Raw genomic sequence first — 20,481 nt, forward strand, 5'->3', positions numbered from 1 at the left:
TTTTCTTTGATTTCAGTATTTAAAGTATTTTTAAAAAATTGTTTAAAACTCTTAATGTATATAAATAAACAGGTCAGAGGGCAAATAAATTTACAGAGCCATGTCATGTGGATTTAACACCCATAAATAGTAATTTATATTTTTTTATAATTAACCTTCTTAAAATGCTTGCACTTACAATGTTATGGTAGCTCCAAGTTCAGTTTCTTAGAAATACTACGAAAAAGTCTAATGATTTTAAGTGTTTTTATAATGCAGGTTTTGAAATGTGAGACACCAGTAGATAGTTTGTCCTTCCAATAGCACAAGTAGGAAAAAACATAGATAATTTTCAGCTCCCAAAAAAAGCGAGCTTTAGGAACAAGTTACTCTGTGAAATAGGATTTAGGGACACGAAATGGTAGTTTTTCAGATGCAAAACATTTAGAGGAAATTATAGGATTGAAGGTAAATATATACATATTTTTTTATATATATATATATATGTGTGTGTATATATATATAAAAAGCTTTTTGTCCCTGCGCCCCCTCCCTCAAAGTCAATTCAGTGATACCGTGGCTGCATTGAGAAAGAAACATGCAGTTGAGAGGAGGTTGTTACTGTTCAATATCTTTGCGTTTGGATGTTACACTTAAAGCACTACAGACTGAAAACCTGTTGCATGGTGTAGCATGCAGCATTAATGCAGTGGCAAGTTCTTCTGAAAAATATACAGTGGATGATTTAATATTTTGCTTCCGGGGCATGCCTGAAGGAGGGATCTTTGTAAATAATTGCGGAGTAAAAGCCTCATGGGTGCTCCCAGGCACAACTATTTTTGGAGTTGCTTGATAGCTCTTTACAGCAAGCACAAAGATCCAGGGGATACAAAACAAGTCTGTGGAGGTATTGTTGGCTTGGAGTGATTGTAATTACAGTAATCTGAGTGAAAAATTTCTTTGGATAGTGAAAATTTAAATGAAATAGTTATTAGAGACTGCTCACAGAATGCAAATAGGGACGTAAGTACCTCTGGGCATACTTTAATGAGCAACGAATCATGGCAGTTGAGCAAGAAAGCTTGTTTAACCCACTGAATATGTAATGAGATGTAATGTGACTTAGAGTAGGACATCTGTGTCCCGAGTTTACCTAAACCCTCAGCAACACACAGTCCCATCTTTTCACTTGCAATAGGTGCTTTGTTCAGTTTGTTTGTCTGTGTGGAATTGTAAGTCGAGTCTTTGTGCAAACTTGAAATTCATTTTGTGAAACTTCAGCACTGTACCTATGTATCATTTGAAGTCACGTAGAGTCCTCTTCCCTTTCATCTTTGCTTTTGTCAAAAGTAAATATTTTATAATATAATGGTTTAGACTTATTGCAGGATTCTTGCTTCAGGACTGTATCATCTAAGTGCTAGGTAACTTATTCTAAAGAGCCATTTTATTTTCAGGTAGTACGATTTTAGGCTAATGAGCCTCATAACTGAAGTGAATCAACAGCATTCCTCAAACTTTCTTGACAAAGTTCAACACCTGCTACCAGGAAAGCCTGTTAGAGCCAAGTAAGACAAGAAAGAAAACCAGCCTGAGCACCTGGAGGCATGGTGTAGAGGCAGTGCCTGGGCTGCGTGAGAATGAGAGCACTGTGTACCTGTTAATGGAAGGGATATGGTTGCTCCTGCTTTAGTCTTTAGTCTGCAATGCTCAAACTGTAACAAACCCTTTACCCAGTCCCAGGGGCAATGCAAAAACATCAGGAAAATGATTTGTATTCTCTCTACCTTACCTTTCCTTGAAGCCAAATACTCATGTCTGCTGTGAAGCGTGGAGAGGAGCAACACTTAAAACCCGCTTGAGATGAGAAGGAGTCAGGAAAGTAAACCAGCACAAAACCTTCTCTTACGCTTCAGATCTTGAAAGGTTTATGCCTGCTGAGGGTGCAACATAACACTGCTGAAAGCAGCATTCAGCGTGCAGAGTCTGTTATGATAGCCCAAGGCCTATTGTAATTTATGCAGAACAGTCCTGAGATGAGATATATTGGGCTGTAGTTGTTTCCTTGTGAATAAAATGACTGTTTTCTCCATTCTTTTAGAACCAGCATTACCCAGAGTCGCAGCTCTCCCTCGTTGAACAAGCAACTCATAATCAACATGGAACCTCTGCAGCCCCTCCTTCCTTCTCCCTGCGAGGAGGAGGAGGTTCCTTTAGATGAAGGTGAGTCACTTACCCTATTCCTGACAAACACTACCAATATTTAATACAAAATATATGGAAAAAGGTGTGTTACTGACTCAGAGATATGGAAAAAATCTAATAATTTCCATTAGGAGTACACCATTAAGCCTCTGCATGTCATACTGAGAAATGATCACTACTTCAAGGAACTGTGCACAAGCCTCATGTGAGATACATTGTGAGGAAAGTTACTGCTATTAAGCTTTATGTTTCAAAAATCTTTTTTAGGTTGTCAGGTGAAAGGAACTAAACAGGAAATAAAGAATTCAGCATAGCACCGTTTTACTAAACAGTAACTGCAGTTACTCAGGAGTGAAAAATGGCAGTTTACTGCTAGGTGTATTGTTTTTCTTGCTTTCCTTTACCTTTATATTTCTTTCTTTCTGTTCTAATGTTAGGAAAGACTCTCTGCTAATTTAATTCCATTGACAAAAAGTGACGTTATTTGAAGGTCAGCTAGGAAAGAGTCTGCTAATTTAATCCCATTGGCAAAATGAGATGTTATTAGAAGATCAGTTTGAATGCATTTTATAGAACAAGGTTTTCTGTGTATTTGTTTTTAACTTGATATTTTAAAAATCACATTCAACACCTAGCTTTTTGAGATGCAGTCATTACAAAGCATGGTATGAATATCTTAGCCAGTTTAAATGAGGATAATTCTCCCTAATGAAAAAGGAAGCCAATGAAACAAAACCTAACAGTGATTCTTACTTGAGATTTTGCGAGATAATTGTTTCAGAAGTTGGGAAATATGACCTCTGCTGCTGCTGCTTTGTTGTGGACAAGTAACGGGAAACAGAAAACAGCTGAGCAAGTATGTTCATTTTCATAGGAGTACATCCTAATTTGATTTTATAGGAGTCATATGGACATATTTTGTTCATTCTTACGAGGTTCAACACTGAATGTAGTAAGAACAGGGTGAATTTGATTGTCTGCATACTTAGCTTATTATAATGAGTAGTAGTAGCTGCATGACATGTAGTTTATTTTAACAATTACTTGTTTACCTCTACTGTGAAATACTTGTATCTGAGAATTCACTTTCTGGCAGCCAAGTACCAAGCACTGTGTTCCTGCTAGGCAGTAGCCACCACTGCAGAGTAACAACAGCTTGCTGCTTGTCAGACTGCTGTGCCACACTAACAACTCTAAGCAATGAAATCCATTTTTGGAAACTGCTGACTTACCATTGCCATATACTCACCAGAGAGTGCTGGTTTCAAATGTATGTATATTATGCAGTTTTGAAAGTCATATTTCCTTCTTCCACAGATTGTTGTTACTACAATTTAATAGAAATATTTGCTGGTGGGTTTCTTCTACAATATGTTACGCACAGTTAAATACCACCAGCTGCCAAGTTAACAGTAGTTAGCTCTTTTACAGTGTTTTCCTGCAGCGAACTTGGCTATCTTGCAGCTTGAACTGATGTCATGGCTCTCTGGCACTGATGCTGGCACTCAGTCCACTTCTGTGGATTCCAGTCTTCTCCCTTGCACCAGCTCTGGGTGGTGGGAGAGGGAATTAAAAAAAACCCCAAAACAAAAATACATAAAAAACCCAACAACAACACCCCACCCCGCAACCGTACAGTTTCCCACCACTGGGTGGCTCAACCTTTAAGTGGCTCATCAGAGAGGGTTGGGCAAGGTCCTGTGCAAGGCCAAGGGCAGGAGCAGGAGATGGGGAGAGGGAAGGCAGCTAGCCCTGGGACAGACTCAACTGCATTGGGAAACTACTTGTTGTGTGCTACTCATGTGAAACAGCCTTGCCATCTCTCTAAACGTATGGCCCTGAGGCAGAGGTGGACACTCTGGGCTGCTTTCCAAAAGGCCTGCAGATGCTGTTGTGAGGACAGTGCAGCCCTACCTGGGTCAGATGTCCCACACTTGTATTTCTGCAAGGTGCTGCCGAGTGCATATGGATGTTCCATCTGCTCATGGCCGAGACCTTCACATGGTGCTGCACTGCGATGTGTAGATGGGACCAAGCAACTAGTTAGAAGAGCTGGCTATAATGGTGCTGTCAGCGGCACATACCCTGGGCAGACTCAGGAGATTGTACAGCTTTGTCTTTTAAGTGAGCAAAACTTACTTGTTCTTATTTTTAAGTTGGCTTTATATATTATGAGCAAAACACATGGCCAAAAATATGGTGGCCTCAGTGTCTGCTTCCTGAAACTTCTGGAGAGATGAACTCTGAGTTGGCTGAGCCTGGGCGAATGAAACTGAGCTACCAGAAACTGCCAGGTGAGAGGGAAGATTTTGTGCCAATTACTTGATAGTTGCTAGGGGACAAAGCCATCAGAAGTGGTGTTAACAGAGTCTGCAGGAGATTTTGAGCAGCTTCAGCCTGCCTTGTTGTCCTTAGGCTAATCCTTTCAGATGGAAACTAAACTATACAACCAAATATTGAAAAACAACTAAAGCCCAGCCATTCTCCCATATGAAATTCCATCTCACAAATCTACTCAGGCTATCAAGCTGAAGTGAAGCTGTCCTCCAGAAAACCCAAACTGTCCAGTGGTTTTGCAGACATGTAAGAAAGGGTATGCTGACTAAACATGGTCATAAATTACCACTATTTGTGGGAAGAAAGATACCGGATGCCCATGATATCACTGTAATAGTTACCTTAGCAGTTAACACTTATGTAAGAGGATTTGAAAACAAGTAATGGCATTTTATTTTTTATTAGAGTGGCAGGCGAAAGTATCCGAAGTTTGCCTATTGTTGTCTTGTTCTTCAAGAGGCAATTCTTCAGTCTGCACTTTGAGGCCATATACAGATGTCCAATGACTAATTTAAGCACCCAGATTTGAATTGGTATTCTTACTTAAATGTGCTTTTACTCCTGTTTTAAGTTATAGTTATGTAAGTGAATTACCTAAAAGATTGGCCACCAGCCAATACATATTTTATCAAATTAGAAAACTAATCTCAAGTTCTCATGCCTTAGGTTTTGCAGGTCATCTCTGAGTCCTTTGTTGCTAGTGCTTAAGATTCTTCAGGCTTTCATATTCCTTGTTACTGACTCTCGTTTTGCACTGATGTCCTTTCTGTCCCAGAAGGAGGAAAAAGGCATGATAGTGTAAAGATGCAACCATAAAATTACTGTCATGCGTAGAAGGTTATCACATGGAATAGATTTTACATGTATGAGTGTCAGATATTCTTGGAGAGATCGTTTCTACCTTTTGAACCTAGAAGACATTCTTCAAAAGGCACCTAGCTACAAATTTTGAAGCATGTCTGGAAGGGTGATTGCAAAATTCATCTTTGTCACAGACAGCCAAATTAAGTCCTTCAGAATGGTCCTGTTAGGTCCTTTCCATGGTCCTTGCTCCACATGCAATTGAACACATTTCTGTTGGTATTGCTATAGGAATTGTGTGGCTGACTTCTTTCACCATCTGATCTGGTGAGACAGATTATTGCCTGATCTGATCACTTGGCAACTATTTTGCAGGTGGTAAACCATTGTCTTTGGATTTCCCAGAATCAGATGCTGCCAGGGCTTCGCGTATTTGAATAGTCCAATTTAAAAAAAAAAAAAAAAAAGGCAAAACCATGCCTCTGAGTTACAAGATATTAATGTGGTTTTGACAAAGTGATGAAAACTTCTTTCAAGTTGCTTGATACTTGCGTGCTCAGGTTTCATACATGAAGCATTTTCCTGGTGACATTGATTTTTTGCCTTTGGAGCAACCAAAGTGAAAGCTGTGTGCTTCAGTCATTCTGTTGATTGATTTACCTTGTACGGTATTTCAGAAAAGAAAGAGTTGATGGTACAGGCTCATTCTAAATTCCTCCTGTTTAAAATCCATGTTCCTCATTTTTTTTCTTCCCCAGAGTTACACACTTTTTAGCTGTCCTCATTGATTTTTTTAAGAATATTTTTTTGTATGAAATTGCTTGCCTGTGCATCTGAGTTGTGTACAGAGAGCTCATTTCCTTTAGCAAACTTATTTTTGTGTGTCACTCGAGTATACGAAATGTTGCATTAATGGTAATTAATTGGTATGAATGATATCTTTACTTTATAATGTGGAGTCTTTGTTGCATTGTACAAGCACATATGGGAATGAGCACACACCAGCTACTACCAGTCTAATTATCTGCCTGTTTGTGTGAGTTCTTATCTGTGCAAGCTTTGGTTGTGGAGCAGAGGCGTATGGAGCTTTTGTGGGTACAGCTTAGGCAACAACACATGAAAAATTGGCCACTTATGAATAAGAGTATGAATAAATATTAAAAATACGCTAGTAAAATATGAAAGAATGTTAAGTATATCTTCACATGTTATGTTTGTACAGCGAGGACACTATAACAGGTAATCGAGTCCACTTTTTCCCTTGGGCACAGCTCAGGGTTGCTAGGTTTAATTTTTATTGAAAAAAAAGTTGCTGGTTTAGTGATAACTGTTTCTCTGAGAAGAACTAATACACATCTTGTCAACATTCATATTTTTAAAAGCGTAACTGCTGTACATGAGACACAATTTATCTTAATACATTGGACAGACAGGATCATGAAACGTCTTGTGTCATGTAGCATCAAAAAGCTTTTCTCCATGAAATTAGCAGAAGCAATACTCCTACTAGCTGATTATACCTGGTGTGTGGGCGTGTATGATAACAAAAATTGTAATATATATGAGTTCATCATGATTTCTTAGTGACTTTTCTAAATAAAATAACAGTTCTATTTTTAAATTCCTGTGGTTTTCAGAGATAATTCATTTATTCTAATAGACTATTAAATTTAGTAGAGGCCAAAGTGACCATCCTTAGGCCAGGTTATCTACTAGTTTTTTGGTAGTTTTTTAACGTTGAGATAGTTCTTCTCATTCATGTAATAAAGCCTGGCCATCTTAAGTTTCTCCTGCTACTGTGCACTTTGTCTTGCAAGTTTCTGTGAGTCTCCCAAAGAGTGATCTGGGCTCAGGAGATCTTAACATCCCTGCATGCGTCATCATTTTCATGGTCAACAAACTGAGTTGGATTTACAGCCCTCTAACTGTGTAATTGAGCCCTACAAGGTCTGAAAACAACTTTTTTACAAGCAAACCTTTTGCTTCAAGGTAACGATACCTAATGCTAACAACAGTTATCTCTGCCAGATTTCTTCCTTCATAACTTATTTACGAATTCTCAGATTTCCAAGTGTTTACTATGCAGTGTGTCTACAAAACAAGGTAACTACTTTTGTTACAAACAAAACAACATTACACTCATCACCATAATAAGGTACCTCCAAAATCTGAAGATAGGTGATATAATTCCTTTTCACAAATACATTAAGATTGTTATGCTTGAATAGAAGTTTCCTGTTCACAATTTTCACTGGCTGGGGAAGGGTACTAGTTTGGAGTGTTTTATTAGTATTGGTTTTCTGGTTTTGGGGGAGGATTGTTTTTTCCTTTTGTGAACGGTACTTTCTGATTTTTAGAGCAGTTATGTAACTGTCTGCTGTTTTCTGCCTCTTCTGTAACAGGGCATGAATGCTAAAGGTCTCTCTGCCACAGTTCCCAGCCTTTCCGCTGTGTGGTATCCAGAGTAGCAATTCAGGAAGGAGGAGAGTGACAAGAGCTGCAAACCCGATTAGTTACTGAGAATGGACCCCTCACCTTGCTGGCTCTCTTCTGCACATAGAGAGTCCCACGTAGCTCTGTAGGAGAGAAGCAGGCTCCTTGTCTGGAAAATCTTTGCTGGAAAACATCTTCCAACAATTATGCAGGTCGCGCTGCCCATGTCAGGTCATGCAAAATCTTCTTTCTCTCAGCATGGAACCTGTTCCTTGCTGAGAGTTCAAGTAGAGACAGCGAGTTGCTGACTCAGCTGCAACATGAATCTCACTTAGGTTTGTGTACATGATTTGCGGGCAGTGACTTGAAATCTCACAGTCATTCCTCTTTCGCATTAACATGGTCACATTAAACATAAATGATACGTGCTTATTCATCGACATGAATGTGCTCCTGTTGGAAATGTTCACAGCCTTGTCCAGGTGACACTTGTGTCCTCGATTAGGTTTGTCTTTGCATATTGAACGTGGTGGTGGTTAGTGTAAGAATTGGTGCTTTCTGGTGTTTGTAGCTGTGTACGCAGTGAAGATTCAACCCTTTTCAGTGAGATTTTAATGATCCTCTTTTGGTTGCTACAACAGTTATGAGAAAAGCAGACAGAATCTTACTTTTGAAGTGGTGACAAAATGGAGATAGAAAGTGAAGGGACACTTCATCTTTCCTCAGGCCCACAAGGAAGTCCTCGCAGAGAAGGAAAGGAAGAGAGGAGTGTTTGCCCTGCAGGAGGAAGGAGTAAAAGGGAGGGAGCACTGCTGGATATTGATACTCTGTGGGCCAGGCAGGGTAAAGGAGCCACTGTAAAAACGCTTTCCAAAAGCTCTATCGAAGCAGGCATCTTTCAAGAGAGAAATAACTTGGTGTAAAATACACATCTGCAGGACTCCCTCCCCTACCCCCTTCTTCCCCATATATTTGCATGCACATCATTGATTTTATGGGCAACAAGGACGTCAGATAACGAAGACTCGGATGGCACAGCATGTTGTAAACGTTAAAGGTAAGTATTCTGGGAAGTGAAAGACTACCTCCCCCCCAGTACACTCCTTCCAGTTCATCTTCTCTGTGGGGTTTCAGTGGACCCAGTAAGAGCTCCTTTCCCACTAGGGATATTTCCCACTAGGAGAGTGAGGTGCTGTGCACGTGGTTGCATTCCAGCTTCCAGCTGGAGCAAGTTATTAGCAGCCAGCATATATGCGTCATGCCTTTTTTAGGAGCCTGCGTGTTTCTGCTGGAGGGGACAGGGAAGTGCCGAGCCTTCTTAGGCAACACTTCTTTCTGGTGCATATGAATGTCTACAGTAGTTGTCTGCAAGCAGGAATTGGAGCACGTATGCCAAGAGAGACATTTTTCCCAAACTTAGGAGTTCTCTCTTCTTTATACACAGGCAGGTCACCTTTGATTCTAGGCTTGAAATGGAAGCATTTTAATGGCATTGGTTTGCCTTGTGACTAAGGTTTGTAAGCACAGCATAGGGTTTTTCCTTTTGTATCTATACATTTTCCACAAATACTTTCCAGGCAGCGGTGGGGAACAGACATCAGTGGCCAAATTGAAGCTCTTCAGAAAAATAATGGCCATAGTGTCATTTTGTTCTGTGAAAAACAGACCCTGAGTGCTGGCCTTTTGTTTCACTGTGCTATGGTTTGATGCCTTGGATATTTTTATGCTTGTGTGTGTGTGTTTCAGCTGTTATGCTAGCAACTGCTAACTGAGATGGATGCTGTGGAAGTTTGTATTGTACGTTATGAGGCATTTGGAAATGTTTAAAAATAACCCCTCGTTCTGTTCCCTGCTGGGATATTTTTGTTGGCCATGTTAGAAGCTTGTCATTTGATTCATTGAGAGTGACTTGTGTTAGTCTCTTAAAACTCAGTGGGAACTCAATAAAAGGTCAAAGCTGGTATGGGTAGAGCCTTTACAAGACTTTGAGAAGAGGAATTAATAGTCAAAATGGTGAAATGTCTTGTAAAAATCCAAACCAAGAGAAGCATTCATTTGCGGATGGTTAACCACTGCAACAAGGAAGTGTGCATTCGATTACTACGGCATGGCTCCAAGATCACAGCCAGAAGGGCTGGTAAATTTACATTTATTTTACTCAAACCTTCCCCCTCACCCCCGATAGTTTATAATGGTAATACTGGTCTCTTGGAAAGGAACTGTACTCTAAATGACAGCGTTACATCGAGTACAGCAGAGAATAAGGATGAATTACTGACAGGAGCAGAGTTGCAAATGGGGAATGAATGAGACAAAACTTAAATGATATTTGTTGTAATATCTTATGTAAATTGTGGATTTATTTGCAAATTGCTAACGAATGAGTGACTGGAATTTTGCCCTTGTAGTTTTCTTGGACTGAGGGGAAGAAATACCTTGAAACTGATAATTTCTGATAATTTCTGAATAGTCCTTAAATTAGCAGGTATGTTGGTAGCAGATTTTGAACATCAGCTGAATACAGTAGTGGATACAGTTTAGTGTTTTACTGCAACTGAGTGCATTGGGTTGGGTTGCCAGATCATAACTTTGTTGTTTTTATTATTCTAGATACTGAATAATTTAATATTCTGAATAATAGTACTGGGGGGAGGTTAGGCGGGGAAAGGAGTCTGATTCGAATCCCTTTTTCACTACACATAACAGGAGTCCAACCGAAGGAAGATAAAGTATTCAATATTGATTGGGATAGCAACCAAAATGGGCTTTTTCTTGTTTTTATACCAAATCCCTTTGCCAAAGATAGATTGGCCTCTCTGTCAATCTATATGTCTCTGTTTCTTTAATGAAGTAAGACATTTCAAAATATGTTTCTCCATGCTTTCTGTGTTCCTGTTTATTTTTGACATTTTTGCATATATAGGTTGACAGATTTCAGTCTCCATGCACCTATATAAAACTAATGCCTTTGTGTTGAATCCTCATTTCAGAAATGAGTATTTACAGAAGAATTAACTGAGAGTGTTCTGGCAAAGACCAGAATATTCTTACACTTCTGGCATCTGAAAATCAGAAAGCAGTAAGCACAGCAGACATGGGAGAACCTGCCTCTTGCAGTGATTTGTCTCTTACTAGCAACAGCTCCTGGCTGCCTTTGCTTCATGAATTCGCCACTCAGGGGAAACTATAGTGTCTATGAGAATGCACCTAATTCTCTTGATTAAAAAATTAGTAGCAAAATTGAAAAACCATTAGTATTTTGTACTCATGTGTTTTGACATGTATTTTGTATTCTTACATCTCACCTTTTGTATTCTTACACCTCAAGAGGTTAAATGCTAGCTCCAAATAGATACAAGCCATGTTGTTGGTTTAATATGACCAGTCTAGTAACAGATTTGTACATTGGGACTACATTCGTTCTTAAAAACCTTGATTTTGCAGTACTGTTTATAGAATGTTATTCCTTTTGGCGTTCACATGCATAAAACCTGTACATCAGCATGTAACACCTGTATATCAGTGTATGAAACCTAAGGACTGGAGTTAGCTTATGCAACACTCATGGCAGGGGGCATAACTCCTTGGGAGAACCCTGTTGCTGAGTGGGGATGCTGAAATGTCCCACTCGTCCTTTTCTTGGGTGCTGAACTTCCACGTCAGTGTGCAGCTTTTTTCAGCCTTGCTCTCTTTGACTTGGTGCTAGACACTGAGTCGCTGCCGTCCGTTCACCAGCTCCTCCCTGTTCTCTGAGCTGCCGACAGATGCATCTTGTCTTCTCATTCCTGCTCCCATGACACACAGTTCTCTCTCCCTGCTACCCGCCTCAGCCTTTTCCCTGTTTAATCCTGGTTCTGGAAGAAGGTCAGCAGTGCTCGGGTGGGCTCCTTCCAGGCCAGAGGGAGGTTAGGGACAGGCGCCCCAGTGCGACCACGATGCTGCCTCCTCTGCTGTGCTTCTGTCTCTGCACTTTGGGTGCCGGGTCTGACAAGCAGAGCGGCGGTCCCCAGTGGGTGCCGTGGCGGTGACGTTGGTTGAACGCCGTGCCACACAGTGCAGTTGGGACACCCGTTGTAACGCCACAGAGTCACAGTGCTTGCAACTGATTTGAGATGGAAACTGTGAGAGGGCCTTGCTCCCTTCTAGAAGTTCCCATAAGACTAAAAGAAATGGGAATGGCCATCAGGAAAGCCAGATCACTGCCTAAAAAGGGGTTACTATAAACTGTCATTGATTTACTCTCCTTGCAAAGTGAGAACAGGTGTCTTCTATGGGCACGGGATGTGGACAAGGTAGGAATCTGTAGCCTCCTACTTCTGAGGGCTGGATATCTGGCTGTGATGTGGATCCTGCTTTGATATAGATCCTGTGTAGGGGAATATTTGAATTTAGTGCTGTTCTAGATTCTGTTTCTCTTTCCTGCATTTTCTTTGTGACTTCCATGCACTTTGCTCAGGTGAGAAAGTCACCTTCTTCCCTCCAAAAGCTCATTTTATTCGTAGCACAAATAAATTTTGTCCACATTGAAAAAAAGCAAAGGAATACACAGTATTTCTAGAGGAAGTAGTAAAAGGGATAGGAAGGAACTGTCCTGTTTGCAGCCTAGCTGGTCTTACTTGTTTATATGTCTATATGAAGTATTCCCAGCACTGCTCTTTCTGGACTATATCTAATTTTTGTGTTCTCTGTTTAAAAGAAGGAGATCTTCACATTTGTTCCTTTCTGCACTGTACAAAGCCTTACAGATATGTAATTGTGTTTGCATGTCTGGCAAGTAAAGCTGTGTGTAGTACGTCGGGCCACTAGACAATGTCTGAACTGAATTTTTTCATAAGCAGAGGACACATTTTTCTGGGGTGCTGTATTTCCAGCAACTGCAGCGTCTTAAGAATACTAGAGCTGGGGCTGCCCTTCATCCTGCTAATCCTCAGCTGCTGGTTTTGGCCCCTTTAGAAACACTAGCAGCTGACAACATTTATGTCAGACCTCTTGCACGATCCTGTTCGCAGCCGAGGATCACTGTAAACTCGTGTTTTATTCAGCTGTTCGTGTTCTATCTGCTGCAGCAAGTTAGAGTTTTGGAGCAATCCCAGTGTCTGATGGAAGGGAAGAACTGAGTTTTGGCTAACGTAATTAGATCTCTCTGGCTCTGTAAAATTTGTCCAGTTGCCAGAAAAGTGTAGAAAATTTTTGCTATAGATACAAACCAAAAGAAATAAAATTGAGCTTATTTACTTGATATTCCAGTAATATGTATTAAAAGATTCTGATCTGTGGAATGTAAATTGCTGGTAAAAATGTAAATGAAGACTGGAAGGAAGTTTTCTCAAACGTAATTCAATGCTCAAGTTATAGTCCTTTAAATCAAAACACAATATGAATTTTAACTAAAGAAATAGTACTTTTCAAAATCTAGCCCAAAAAATTATACCAGATTATAGCCTTGTAAAGGTATCAGCGAAATAATTTATATATGAATAGGAGCAAAGGATTTGCAGCAATATTTCAGAGTACTTAAAGCTTATTAGCTTTGGGATTGTTTTAGCTTTTGTATTCTCTTTTTCCACCGGGAGACTTTGAGGATTTTTTTTTTCTTTTAACCTAGCTTTATAACTTCAGATAACTGACTCTCTTGAAGGCTATCCAAAAAGTAAATAATCTGAAAAGCTTGCTCCTTTCTTAAATTTGTGTCACTGGAATATTTATTGTACTGTAGAATGATTTTGAATTTCGGTGCTTTCATATGATGTTCTTGTGCCTGCACAAGCATTGCAGGTGGTATGTGCCATAATGAAACTACACTTGTGTCTTTTGACACCATCAAAATCTGAGTGGCCCAGCATACTTATCCGTATATTGCAGCATGACTGGAACTTTGCTGTGGGCTTACACTGACCATAGCTAATAGCTAATTGTTTCCTCAATCCTTGACTTGAGAAATGTTGTGGTGTTATAGGGAGTATGAAGGAAAGAAAAGAACAGCGTTGTATGTTTTTCAAATGTCAAATGAATTTGCAACAGCAGCAGTTAATACCCATGCCAAATTTTGATTCTTTTTTATATTAAAATATTATTTATTTATACTTGTATTTGACTCATTTAAAATGCAGTTACTTTGATGTAATATGTTTTAACAACATGTAAAACCAGTTCCTTCCTTTTCTTTTTTTTTTGCTTTGATGCTATGGAATAGGATGTAATTTTTTTACTACCATAGTAGGAAAAGAGTATGGGTAGGATGGATTGGCAGTAGTAATTGTTTTAGTTTCATGTGTGCCTTCCTCTGGTAGTGTTGCTTTTAAATTATCCACTCAAACTAAATGGTGGACTGTAACGATGTATGCTTCGGAACTGCAACCCATTCCAATTTTAATACAATCCCTTCAGAAAACACCGATCTGAGGTTCCTCCGCTGCCTTGTGTCTACAGGTTAATCATGAAGTGAGAAGTTTGCCAGTTGTTTGAGAAAAATACAGTTTTAATGAAAATTAATATGATCTTTCTTGTTTATATGCAGTATGTATATTATGCATGCTGGAATTTACTCTGAGGAAAGAGAGAAGGCTCAAGAATCAGATTGGGGTGACCTTTCTTTGCAGTAGCTGCAGCTGTCTTCTCTATGATGAGAAACATGATGAAGATATATTAGTGACCTTGCATCTAAGCAGGTATAGAGAGGCCTATGGCCAGGATTCTCAAATTTGTGAGGTTAAAATTAGGTCCTTTAATCCATATTGAGGTGCCTAAGTAAATGGCTCAGTTTACCTCACTCCTTTTTAGAGAAAGTGAAAAGCATATTTGAAAATCAAATTTAGTACTTGTGTATCTAAAGTCATGTTTAGGTGCTTAATGTTGGCCTCCAGAGTTTAAAAAATTTGGCTTTTATATTTTAAGATATCATGAGTGCACTCTTAGATGACTAAGAGTATGGTTTGGTGATCCAGCATTACCTGCTGTTACAGTATGCTTAGGAGAAAGATGCCCCCAATTCTCTTCTCACCCCTTAGTGTTCACATACTGTTGTGTCTAGTTTCAGTCAGTTTGCATCCTTCTCTTGATGACTGTGGCAAGCATATTTGTTAATGCAAAGACTGGGGTAGGCAGTAAGTTCCAGCACAAAACACGTTTCATGCTGAAATGTGATGAATTTCTAAAATGGCTGTGATAGGAGAGGACAGAGTAGTTGAGGCAAGGAATTATTAGCAAGGCAGTCAAATCAAGCTAATGAGAGACACCTGCATTTTCTTTATTGAGGACAAGGTTTAATTTCAGCTGTGCAGATCTGCTGGCTAGGTGCTGCTGAAAGGAGCACTCCTGCCTTCTCTCTGTCCCCAGTAACGTGCCGTACTCGTGAGAACATTTGACAAGCCATTTCGGGAAGAAAAACCATCAGAGAACTAACCCGGGAAGAAAAAGTTATTTTCCTAGGTTATATTTACGGTCTGGCTCTCTCAGGGATGAAATGAGAGGAAGCAGAAATGGTCTTTTTGATTGATTTAGCCAGACTGTGAAACCTCACCTGGAGGCATGGCCAGCTTATCTCCTAGACAGCAGGAAAAGATCACAAATTACAGGGCAGAGATCTGTCTGGGCCATTTGGAAGACTTAAAAGAGGAAATATATTTTAATAGCTAATGTGCTTTACTGAAGCGGGGGATGGTTTTTGAGGGTGGTGTTCTGTAATGAAGAGGCTTTCTGCAATGAATATAGCAAAGCATATAAAAGCGTGCATTAAGAAGGGGATCCAGAAAGTTGCCATGTCGGGTAAGGAGTGAGCTGGCTTCTTCAAGGAGCGATTTCATGTAAGTAGGTTTAAAGTGCAAGTTTTCTGTCATTTCTTATTCTTTTAGAAATATGTGTAACATGTCATGTATTTTATGTTGCGTTTATTGGCATTTCATCCCAAGTGGCACTAAGTTCGGTATAATTTTAAAGTTACCAGATATTAACAAGCAAACGCTCACCCAGTTTTTGGGAAGTCTATAAACTAGGGTACCTTAGTAAGTACCTTACTTACCCATTTTTGGAGAACATGCTAACAGAGCTGCAGAGGTCACATGGAGGATTTTGTGGTAACTGTCAGGCACTTTGGCATACAGTAGGGAACTATGGTGGATATTTCCATGAGGAAGTGTCTTAGCAAGCTTTAAGATTCCTAGTGCAGCAGCCCCATCTCATGAAGTGATAATTTGCTTGTTTAATTTCATTTACAAAATTTTGGCATTTTAACTTGGTTGTTAAAACAAGTTAACTTGGTTAACTTAGTTGGCAGATTTTTCTGCAAATACTGAGTATTTCGGGCTCTGTCAGAAATCTGATCATGTGCCTGTGTCTGTCTCAGGGCAGGTCTACTGCTGAGTGACCTGGTAGTGCACAAGTCTGGTATCAGTTATGAAACTGAGATTTTTGTGGATATGTCCTGAGCTGACCATGGCAGTCATGTTAGATATAAAATGGCAAAAAAAGCCCAACCCAAAAAAAAAAGTAATTGAAAATAGAGATTGTAAGACCTTGTCATTCAAGAAATGCAAAATTTGTAACACTGAGAAAGTCTAGAAATCAAGTGTCACCAACTTCACTGAAATGTACTTATGCCTACTGCTAGTTGAATGATCAGTCGCCAATGGCATAAGAATATTCTTTTGCTATCTATTCAGATAGAGGGAAAGTAGGTTTCAGAAACAAAGTTAATAATTTCAGTACAGTGAATGGTATTTGCAGTTCTTAGGACTAATGATGTAAAAAAAAAAAAAAAATCAGTGAAATTTTCAAGAAAAAATGTGAAAAGGCTTCTGATCTCAAAGTGAGATTCTTTGCAAAATTTTGGTCAATTATAGTTGAGTTACTGTTTAAAATGGTAGCTTAGGATGGTGATCCAAAATGTACCTAAGCTGTGTATCTTCCTATATATTGTAGATGTCTTTATGATTGGGATTTTTGCTTTTCAGTTTTTGTTGTGTATCATATATTTACAGAACACTGATGCATCTATTCCTTATAGCATGTTACAGATCATGCTTTATTTCCCTCATCTGAAAATTACTGTAATGAGCCTTTTGCTTAGTTTATTTTTTTATTTGTTTGCCATCCTTTAATAGAAAACTTTAATAGAGCTTGCTGAGACCTTTTTACTTCACACTGAAAACCATTATATATCTTGTGTAGTTACCACTGGAAATGTACTGCTTTTCAGATTACTTGTTTTTCTGTAATAATACATTTTCTTTCATACCTTGTTGTTTTAAATTCTTCGAACCTTAATCTTTACTGCACTAAAACTGGAATAAATCTTTGATGTCAAAGTTTGCTACCTTGTATGGCGATGTTTCACTGAAATCAAAGAATGGGTCTAATTTGATTTATAAGTAGTACTTTTACATGAGTTTCCTGAGTTACTTGTTGGATAAGTCATGTAACCTTGTATTGGCATGTTACATACTATATGTCTATACACCTGTCTATATGTTACATTTGGATTAGTCATTAGTAAAGAATGGAGAGCTACTTAACATCACAAAACGAGAAGTACTAACTGCTGTACATGATACTGTGTATTGTCGGTTCCTTTTGCACATACCCGGCATCTGATGATGGTAATGAGTGTCGGACATGGGACAAATTTAAAACTGTTTTAGCATCACTTTGTCCGAGCTCTGTGCCCGACTCTCCTCCCTTCCACTCCTGCAGCTGAGAACTAACAGCAGTCACTGCAGTGTTGATATAGCTGCAAAACAGCTAGAATTTTTTGGCAGACTTAGTGCTGTTAGTGTTGGACTGGAAAAAGGGTAGTAAATTTTGACAGGAGAGAGCTTGGGCAGAGAGTATGATCATAAGAAACAACCGTACCAGTAGGGGTAAGAAAGACTCCTCTGTAAGGGGAGAGAGAAATTCAAAGGAGAGGGAGAAAAGAGACTGTAAGTATGAAGAGCAAAAAGATGATTGGAAGAAAAATGAGACATAAGGAGAGGCAGCTTTTTAAAGAGGTGAGGCATTTTTGTTCCATTTCAATGATGTCTAATCCTCATATTGTGCATCAGCCTTCCTCTCCTTTTATCCTCTGTACTGTTAATATGAATTTATCATGATAATCTCTTGTCTCTTTTTAATGTCATGGTCTGTTAAAAATTCCCAACCTCACCCATTAGCTTATGACTTTGTCCTCATTCATTGCCAAGAAATAAAGGTGGGTGGTTGTTGTTATTATTATTGTTGTGATTGTTATTATTATTAGACACGAAATAGCACCAATTCACATATGTACTAGGTATTCATTTATATCAAAAGTCTGGTTGCAGGTACAAAATGAGCTATTGTGTTCTGTTTTGTGTTACACCATTATTAGTGGTAGCTGCATCAGACAAAATTTAGCAGATCTGGTGTACTGTTGTAAAAGATGTTGCCCTGCTCTGGAGCTTTTCAGAAAGTTTCTCCAGTTTTTGCTAATTGTGTATGGTGTGGTTTCAATATATAAAATGATTGCAGAATCTTCTTTCCAACCTCTATTAGATGCTATTGGAAGACTGAGTTTTGCCAACAAGAATGCAGAAAGTTAGGATCACTATTTTCGTCTGCTTTCTTTTTTTACAGGTATTCAACTGCCAAAGGAAGATGAGATTTCAGTACCTGTGACTTCCAGCTCCCCAGTTAAGGACACTGGGGAGAATGTTGATCTTGCCATTGAACAGGAAGAGAAGATGAAAGAGGAACCTTTAACCATCTCAGAACTGGTATACAATCCTAGTGCCAGCTTGCTGCCCACCCCTGTTGATGATGAGATTGACATGCTCTTTGATACCTGCCCAAGAGTAGAGAATGAGAAAGATGATACAGATTCGTTTGAGGAGCTGGAAGCAGATGAAAATGCATTTTTGATTGCAGAGGAGGAAGAACTGAAAGAAGCTCGGAGAGCGCTTAGGTGGAGCTATGACTTTCTAATGGGCAACATAGAAGTGAATGCCTTTGTGAAGAGTTTCTCCAGACTTCTCCTTGTAGGCCTTGGACTGTTGTTGTTTGTGTTCCCTCTTCTCCTTGTTCTCTTGGAGTCGGACCTTCAAATCTCTTTTCTCCATGAGATCCGTCAAACGCCGGAGTTTCAGCAGTTTCATATTGAATATTACTGCCCCCTTAGGCAGTGGGTGGCTTGCAAAATAAACTTCATTCGTAACATGCTGGGCAGCTTTTAAATTTTAAATAAATATGATACAACTAAGGGCTATATTCAAAATTTCAGTTAGGGCCAGCTTTCCATAATGTCCTTGGGGCCATCAGTTGGTAGCTGTCTTCATATCTAGTTCATTACAGGCTCTTGAGGTTTTTAAGTTTCCTTTACATACTTAAATTGCCCCTTTAGTTACAGGCTTATACAGTCGCCTTTCAGTAACCAAAAAGAAGCTTTATTTTAATTGCACTTCAGACTTCAGCTTTAATTGCACTTCAGCTCATCTATTACATCATGTAGGACGGGGTCACAATAAGTTTCATTATCCTTAACCTTTCAATCCATGACACTAAATCCAATGAAACTGAAAGAAAAACTTTTTTGAATATACTCCTTAGTGCAGCAGTCTCTCCTAACCAATGCCTATACAAGCAATGTTTATGCTGAGGTTTTGTTTTCGTTTTGTTTTCCTGTTTGTTTGGTTTTTTACATTTTTATGTGTTTAAAATATTTTGGTAAATTTTTAGCAAAAGACAACTTCTGATGTTATTTAAACGTACAAATTGGTAAGAATAATGCACAAGGGCATGTAGGGTGTTTTTAGTGTTTTAGCAATGATTTGTTTTTAAACTACTGGATGGAGAATGAATGAGTTTAATGTAGCTCTGTGCAGAGGGACTGTGGTTTGGGAAGTATATGGAAAGTTCACTCAAGTTCAGTAGGGGCTGCCTGGGGGAGGTGAAACGACACCAGAGGAATTTCTGAAAGGCACAGTTGCAAAGCTTGGGGAAGTGAGCAGAACTGAAAAGTAATGATCCTTTCTTTTACCTGTCAGGTTGTCTTACACTTTATCAGTGCTGTAGAAAGTCTCTACAAGATAGTCCAAGTATGTTTTGGAAGACAGGGAGTCTTCAGTCTAAATGTAGATTATTGTACATAACATGGAAGAAGATAATAGTAAGTAGCAAAAAAAAAAAAAAAAAGGCAAAAAAAAAAAGCCAAAACCCTAGCTAAATCAGTAGGTGAGTGACCTACTTCTAAAAATGGTAGAGAAGAAAAATGTATTCCTTTTTAAAAGCAAAGCATTAGGCTGTACAGCTGACATAAAAGTACTGTACTGACTCACAGTTAAAGGCTTAAACACTTTAAGAGATGCATCTTCATCCTTGATGCCCGTTACTACTAATCTCTAAGACAACGTATTTTCTGTGCATACTAATATGCTTCCTTTCACATATAGCAGCATACTTACCCTCTTTCCCTGTTATTACAAGCCCAGTTACATGATCTAATGCTGTTTCATGTAACATGGATTTGTATATCTAAAGGTATTGCAGTATAGCTTAGAGAATATACTTAAGTAAAATCTTGTCAACGGTGAGAACATTTGAAGGCCCTCAAATGTACCACAGAGGTTGTATTTAAGAAGAGAAGGTTCCCCCCCAATCTTAGTGCAGATGTATTTTGTATTTGAACTAGGGAACTCTGATTTTGCCCTCAGAGTCTTTCTCCTGCTTAGAGATTTGTGAATTGGAGACATATTTAAGGCTGTTTTATCAGATGTGCAT

At 39.1% G+C, this 20,481-nt stretch overlaps 1 protein-coding gene across 2 annotated transcripts in view; it reads left to right on the forward strand.

Moving 5' to 3' along the window:
- Positions 1-19,957, forward strand: part of FRMD3 (FERM domain containing 3) — a 139,652-nt gene extending 119,695 nt beyond the window's left edge. For both annotated transcript variants that reach the window (XM_054186736.1, XM_054186737.1), the window contains 2 exons: positions 2,081-2,202; positions 18,343-19,957. In XM_054186736.1, the coding sequence (XP_054042711.1) occupies positions 2,081-2,202; positions 18,343-18,938 (718 nt within the window). In that variant the 3' untranslated portion in view covers positions 18,939-19,957. The remainder of the gene's footprint in view (positions 1-2,080; positions 2,203-18,342) is intronic.
- The last annotated feature ends 524 nt before the right edge of the window (positions 19,958-20,481 follow it).

Source organism: Rissa tridactyla, chromosome Z (assembly GCF_028500815.1).
Source record: "Rissa tridactyla isolate bRisTri1 chromosome Z, bRisTri1.patW.cur.20221130, whole genome shotgun sequence".
Classification (NCBI taxonomy): domain Eukaryota; kingdom Metazoa; phylum Chordata; class Aves; order Charadriiformes; family Laridae; genus Rissa; species Rissa tridactyla.